The sequence below is a fragment of the Sprattus sprattus genome (assembly GCF_963457725.1).
Source record: "Sprattus sprattus genome assembly, chromosome: 15".
NCBI lineage: Eukaryota > Metazoa > Chordata > Actinopteri > Clupeiformes > Clupeidae > Sprattus > Sprattus sprattus.
Genome location: NC_137913.1, coordinates 12,120,571 through 12,128,070, shown reverse-complemented (window position 1 = coordinate 12,128,070; position 7,500 = coordinate 12,120,571). Strand labels below are relative to the sequence as shown.

The 7,500-nt window shown below is 44.5% G+C and overlaps 2 protein-coding genes across 2 annotated transcripts in view; both read left to right on the top strand.

The window, feature by feature from the left end:
* Positions 1–969, top strand: part of LOC308376279 (transmembrane protein 132D-like) — a gene marked incomplete at its 3' end in the record, with an annotated part of 61,397 nt that extends 60,428 nt beyond the window's left edge. Inside the window, exon 2 of the mRNA XM_080852574.1 lies at positions 347–969. Coding sequence (XP_080708700.1) covers positions 347–969 — 623 coding nt within the window. The remainder of the gene's footprint in view (positions 1–346) is intronic.
* A 186-nt stretch (positions 970–1,155) lies between these two features.
* LOC308376527 (transmembrane protein 132C-like) overlaps positions 1,156–7,500 on the top strand; it is a gene marked incomplete at its 3' end in the record, with an annotated part of 160,346 nt that continues 154,001 nt past the window's right edge. Inside the window, exon 1 of the mRNA XM_080852896.1 lies at positions 1,156–1,337. Coding sequence (XP_080709022.1) covers positions 1,159–1,337 — 179 coding nt within the window. The 5' untranslated portion in view covers positions 1,156–1,158. The remainder of the gene's footprint in view (positions 1,338–7,500) is intronic.

The window sequence follows — 7,500 nt, the reverse complement described above, 5'->3', positions numbered from 1 at the left end:
ATTCTCTCTTTCTCCCATTTCTCCCATTCTGTCTTTTTTTCACCCAACTATCCTTTACCTCTCACTTTTTTCATATTTGTTCTCTTTCTCCCTTTCTTTATCATTTCTGTCTTTTGCCTCTGTAACTCTTTCTTCCTCTCTCTCTCTCTCTCTCTCTGTCTGACTAACACACACCTCGTTTCTTCCTTGTCATCTTTCTTTCTCTCTCTCTCTCCCTCTATCTCTCTCTTGCTCTCTCTCTCTCTCTCTCTATCCGTATGACTGACACACCCCTCTTTCTCCACCTCTCTTATCTACCTCCTCATTCATCCTGCTATCGCTCTCTTTCTCTCATCTCCCTCTTTAGTTGCAGACGGACGTCTCCTGGATGGACTCCCGCACTTCCCAGCCCCGCCCTCCTACCTGCCCGTCAACTTCACCCTCCTCCACGGCGACTCCGCCTTCTTTCTGAAAGAGGCCAATCAGGACATCATGCGCAACTCCAGCCTGCTGTCGCGCACCGAGCCCTTCTTCGTGTTCCGCGCCCGGCGCACCCCCATCATCAACGCCAGCTACGGGCCTCTGTCTGTAGAGCAGCCTGTGCCCATGGACCTGCTCCAGCCCGCTGGCTCCATCTTCCTCCCTTCTTCCACCTCCTCCTCCTCCTCCTCCTCCTCCTCTCTGTTCACCTTCAACTGGGAAGTGCAGACCTTCATCATCTCGGAGCGGATCTACCTGCGGCGTCCGAGGGTGCAGGTGCTCTTCTACGTGTCGGGTCGCGACTGGGACGACTACAGCACGCTGGGACGGCTGCCCTGCGTGCGCCTGTCCGCCTTCCACGAGACGCAGGAGGCGCGCGGACTCTGCCAGCTGGGCGGCGATCTGGGCCTGTGTGTGGCAGAGCTGGAGCCGCTGTCTGGCTGGTTCGGGCCACCCAGCATTGTCCCAGGTCGCCAACGGGCCTCTGTAGCCTCCTCCTACTCCTCCTTCTCTGCTCCTGTTGCCGCCGTTGCTGCGTCGGACCCGTCCGAGGGCACAGCGATTGAGCTCTATTACCGGTTGCTGGAGCCAGGCCCGGAAGGGGGGTGCAGCGGTTATGGGGGGGCCGAGGACACATCGAGGAGGAGGGCTCACCGAGCGGGGGCCGGGGGTGGGGAGAGAAGCGGGTTCAGCACGCCCATGCGGAGGATAGGGAGCGTACGGCTGTACCAGGCGCCCGCGCCTCCCCAGCTGGCCGAGCGGCGGCTGGACGGGAACTTTGTGGTTCTGGTACCAGCCGAGCCCATCAGGCATCGGGAGGCGGTGTCTGCATTCATCGCCACGGCGCCACACTCACCGGTAGAGGCCTTCACGCTCAGGTAGGCAGTGGCTGCTTCTTTTTCCTCTTCTTCTTCCTCTGTCTGTGGCTTTGCTGGGGTGGGCATCCCCTGATGCAACACGTCTGTAAAGCATCTGTCAGATGTTGAAACGTTTAAGACAAAAGATCTGCACAGTTAATGGTCTCCAATGTGGTGGGCCATTACTGCAATGCCTTGACAATGATATCTTCCTCTTCCTCAGGGTGAAGTATTGTGCAAGTCATAGGGCAGTAAGAAAATGTGTTGTTACTATATATTTCAAAAATGTGAATAGGCACAGTATATACTGTACGTATGCTTTAATTAGCATACTTACTTATTCACTTATTAACATATTAATACAGTTGCTCTATTTGATGAAGACAAAATGTGTTTGATCACTCGGCTAGTGGTTCTCGTAACTCGAGAGTAGGTAAGAATAGTTTATGTGTGAAATGGGTTGGTTCTTTATGAATTCATATACTGGAGCATGACACCAATGCAGTGACTATGACTCATGGAAAAAAAGAAAATGAAAGGAAACCTTCAGTTTGTATGCAATATAGATTATCAAGATAGATGGCACCTCACATGCAAAATCATTGCGTTCAAAAATCATTCTTATTTGATCTGTATGGAAACATGCACTGTATTGCTGTTGGCATTTAAGGACGTGAGTTGAATTCCTAGCATGTTGTTACCCTTTAGAGGATAGTAAAGTTCAACTACATTTTGATGTTTAGCATCAGTGTATTCAATACTGGATTGTGCCATTAGCAATTCACAGTGTAGATCTATGTGTATCTCATGGTCTTTATGTCACTGTATGGAGAAGCTTATTCGTGAACAGCTTCAAATATCCCCATGATATTTGAAAAGAGCAACCAGGCCAACAAACAGAAATGCAATGTGAACTCATAGTACAATAAAAACCTGTTTCCTGGTCTAATGATTAGATTATTTTACCGTAGGGAATAGGGATTCTGTTTGGTGTGCCCATGGGGTTTGGGATATTTGAATAGAGCCACCAGGCCAACAACAAAAATAATAACTATAATAATAAAAAAAGTGCTGTTTCGTGCTTACATTCTTCTACCGTAGGAATTCTGTTTGGTGTGTTTACTCCTGAACTCCAGGTCAGCTCACCAGCAGCTCTGGTTTAGTGTAGGTCCCTGAGGAAGGCCAGTGAAACACCATTATCTGCGCTAGACCTGTAGTAAGCAATGGTGAGCTAAGAGGAACTTGGGCTCTGAACAAGACTTTTTCTAAGTCTAGTCAGAATGAGGTACTCCAGAGTACCCAAAGGCCCACGGAGGCCTGGGGTCCAGTAACTCCTGGGGGTGTAGTCGGGTAGTTAGCATTAATGCTTTCATGGTTGTTAGCATGTTTGTTTATTGCTAATAGGTGGTTATGTCAACTCAGTGACAACTCGTTTTTTTTTCTTTCCTATCTGTGTGTCTGTTTGAGTGAGCTAAGAGGAACTTGGGCTCTGAACAAGACTTTTTCTAGGCCTGAGGTCCAGTAACTCCTGGGGGTGCAGTCGGGTAGTTAGCATTAATGCTTACATGGTTGTTAGCATGTTTGTTATCTCAACTCAACTCTTTCTTTCTTCTTTCCTATCTGTGTGTCTGTGTGAGTGTGTGTTGCTCTGGACACAGGTTCCTTTATTCCAGAGTAAATACATCACCAGCTCTGGTGAAGCGCAGCCCTCTGATTAGACAGTGGAGATGAGTCTAAGCGATTTAGATAATTAGCACACAATGCAAATGAATGAAGATGCTCTTAATTAAAATGCATTTCCATTAGTGTAATGACTCTGTGCACACACAGATTAGAATACACATGCAAACACACACACACACACACACACACACACACACACACACACACACACACATAAACCCCTGAACCTCAATTCTTCAATCATTTGAACGTATATACCATAAGAGCTGCTTTGATAAGAGGTCAGGCCAGTGTGTCTGGCGGTTTTAATGAAAAGAGGTTGCTGGGTGGAGTAATTGGAGAGAGAAAGGGAGGCGGTGGAGGAGAGGAGAAAAAAAAAGACTGGATGGCGTTGATGAGATTGTTTCCGTTCTGGGAGGGCGGAGACTACATTTCCTGTATGGAAAATTGCTCATCAACACCCCGTCAAAGTCCTCCCTCTGATTATGATGTAGAGGGTCTGAGGAATTCTCTCTCTTCCTCTCTCTGATTCTCTCTGGCTCTTCCGCTATCTGATTATCTCTCTTCCTCTCTCTGTTTCTCTCTCTCTTTCTTCTTTTTATCCACATCCTTTCATTTTAAAAATAATGAAACATGCAGGTGTCTGATTCTGCCTCCCTTTTCTTTGTTGTGTTATAAGTATGTTCAGTTAATGCATATTAATGTGTTATTACAGTCTTGTAAAGCATGAATGAGCCCAATTGTGCAAACGCAGACTCAAAGACTCTCCAAAGTGAAAGGTACTAAAGGTTTTAATTCATGCTTTTATAATTTGTTCCGTCCTATTGTTTAACAAATCAGAAAAACACAAACAATGTGCATTTAGATTACATCATTAACACACTAAAGAGGCTCCAGCAATGATTTAAGTTGGCTTTGTGAATGTGTGTGTGTGCGTATGTTCGTGCGTGTGTGTGTTTATTTGTGTGTGTGTTTATTTGTGTGTGTGTGTGTGTGTGTGTGTGTGTGTGTGTGTGTGTGTGTGTGTGTGTGTGTGTGTGTGTGTGTGTGTGTGTGTGTGAATGTATGTGTGTTTGTGTTCTAACAAACACTCTCCGTACCTTTAAATAGAACGGACTACAAAACGTATTTAAAGGTCGGGGCAGACTACTCAGACTGGACTGAACTTTGCTGGCAATGTTTTGAAGAGGAGAACATGTTGTTTACTTTCAAGGCACAACAAGAAAAAAAATAATAAAGACACAGCTTAATCAGACTCAACTCAGTTTAATTGTAGGGCACTCTTTTCTCGGACAATAAGCCCACAACATTCATTTCTTAAAAAAGAGAAAAAAATGCAAAAACGCATGTTATTGAAACTGATCACCCAACAGACAAACAAACAATATGACACTCCAAACACACATTTCTCCACCAAAGGTCCACTATTAACATGACATGTTCCAGCGCCGTAAAGTGCACAGTTCTTTTAAAGTCTAATTCTATGCACCAGTGCCCTGACCAATAGTGTTGTTACGTGTAACCCTAGGTGTACCTATGCCAACGGGACTCTGCAGTCCTGTTTGAATGCCCTGTGTCTCACTGGTCTGTTGCAGTTGGCAAACTTATTACAAGAATTGAGCCAACAAAAAAGGAACACAAATATAAAATAAAATAGTCCACTCCAATCGTCAACGTAAGAAGGAAGTCCAACGCCATAAACAGGTGCTGCTGCCTTTCGCGCCGCAGAGGTAAACCTAACCTGATTTCTGCATCCCCCCAATGCCTCCTCCTGATTGGCAGTGCAATCAATGGGAAATCAGTCCTCATCGTGGTTGAGGTGTTTTCCCTTGCTGGCATCAGACGAACATGTCTCACAACGGTTTAGTTAGTAAATACAATTTTTTTTTTCAATAGACATGCAAAGTACAAATATATATATATGTATAATTTAATAGTTGACCATTACAGTGTTGTGTTTGTGTGTGTGTGTGTGTGTGTGTGTGTTATTGTGTGTGTGTGTGTGTGTGTGTGTGTGTGTGTGTGTGTGTGTGTGTGTGTGTGTGTGTGTGTGCGCACGTGCGTGCGTGTGTGTGTGTGTGTGTGTGTGTGCGTGTGTGTCTGTGTAGAGGTCCTCATTTGTATATGTGTATGTGTCATTATTTGTGTTTGTGAGTGTGTGTGTGTAGAAGTCATCTTTTGTGTGAGTGCGTGTGTTTGTATTATTATTTTGGCCACGGTCCACTGATTCGTGTTCTCACAGCTGAGAGGGCCTGATAGGACAGGGCTTATGGGTTTGGGTGCCGGCAGGTGTCCAGGTGATAAGGTGGTGTGTGTATGTGTGTGTGTGTGTGTGTGTGTGTGTGTGTGTGTCTGTGTCTGTGTGTGTGTGTGTGTGTGTGTGTGTGTGTGTGTGTGTGTGTGTGTGTGTGTGTGTGTGTGTGTGTGTGTATGTGTGTCTGATCCCCTTCAGGGGAGAGCCTTTGGCGGACGTGAGCCATCTCTGATCTGGTCACTCTCACAATGTCATTATGATACTGGCACGAAAGCCTCCTCACATCTCCCTCCTGTCCTATCAGAACACAGCAGGCAGGTTGCAGCATGTGTGTTAGCCAATCAACTATCACCAAGCACCTGGCCTCCAGAACCCACTTACCCACACCTTGGGGTCGTTTTGCAGTTTAGTGTAACAACCAGCTGTAAAACGTATTGCCCTGATACAGTGGTGTGGTCTACGACTACGTGATACGTAGGTTACCCACTAAGAAAAATCCAGGATTTCCATATACCCACTTTAAAATGTTTAATACGTACCAATAAAGTGTGTGTGGTGAATTTTGAAAGAAGCTTTTCGTTTTTCGGTAAACACTAGATTGGGAGATATGACAGCCATCTGAGCAAAAGTTGATGGTTAGCTAGTATATACTACTCAGCATGGCATATGCAATATGTGTATTGAATTGTTTTTCAGGGTTTTAACCACAAAATCTAGTACTTGTCCAGGTACCTAAATTGGCTAGTAAAGTTAGCGCAGAAGCAGTTTCTCTTCACTCCGTGTGAACAACTGGTCAAACCTCCACCCCTGTGGAACGAAACATCACCATAAGCCAAATGTAGCTAGATAGATAAAGGATCCAATGACGAGGTTAAAAGGCTTTGGCATACTTGGTTAACCTCAGTCTTGCACATGATGTTGATAGGGGCAGATTAACTTTGTTTTAGTGAAAGTATAACTGAATTTATATTTACATTATACGTTGGGAAATAAAAAAAGTACTTAAAGTTGTTGTGAATGTAATGCAATTAACTTTTATGTCAATGACCTAGTGAATAGGTCCTCTAGCTCTCAGTGTGCACTAAAACCCCTTGACAGTGTTGTGTATAGGCCTAGCGCTGTAAAATACACACTCCTACCCACTCTCGCTCTCAATCTCTGTCACCTGACAAACACTCCTACCCCCTCGCCAGGGGCGAATCTAGGTTCCGACTTTTGGGGGGGCTAAGCCCCTAGAGAAATCCTATTATTTTTCCTGTAACCCAACAGAACTAGGGGGGTCTGGGGGTATCCTCCCCCAGAAGATTTTTTTTGAAAATATTCTTTTAAATAGTGTCCTCTAGTGGGTTTTAGGTGAGAAATTAACACATTTAGATTTAAAATATGGCACAACAACATATTGAAGACATCTGCTGAGAGGTGCTTATTATACTGTAGCATAATCATTTAATGAAAAGAGACAGATTAGTTGCCTGTTTCACAGAAGACAATCAAATTAAATGTGACATTGTGTCCCAGCTATTAACATTGTTCGGTTATGTGTTCTAAGATAAAGATCCTAAAACATGCATATCTACCCCAGGTGAATTAATGAAAGCCAATTAATACAATGTTGATACTGGAATTTTATTTAGTTATGTATAGAAAGATACACTTTTTAGAGAAAACATTTTAAAATAACAGCAGCTGTTGTAAGAGAGATGAGGGAGTCAAAGATGTACGCCTTTATGGCTAATGAGGCCAGAAATGGAAAGACTGCACTGCTGGCCCTTTCACAGGATGCTGTTAGGGAAAGGCTGCTATCCCTTCACAGAACTGACTCACTTTGATGCTGTCTTAATTAGCACGGTAATTGAAGATCAATTAGTTGCTCATGGTATTGAGGACCTGAAATGTGTAGCTCAGACTTACGATGGGGCAGCTGTAATGGGCGGGCCTTGTTGGGTGTGTGTATTTACGATAAAACGTACCTTGTGATAAAGGCAGTCCGAGTACTTTTCTCCGGCGCTTTCTCCTTCCAATCCTCAGTATAATTCAAACTATTAACATGGGGCGGCATCAACGGTTAACGTTGTAGGCTGGAATTCACTAGCTAGTTATATCTGGCTGAGCTACTGAGTAGGCTAGCATACCCACAGGATCAATGATGATCACTGGCATGATCAAAAGAGCCACGACATCTATAATAAATCCGCGATGATTTAACCATTTCGTTTAGTTTACCATTTTAAACGTAATGCGCTATAT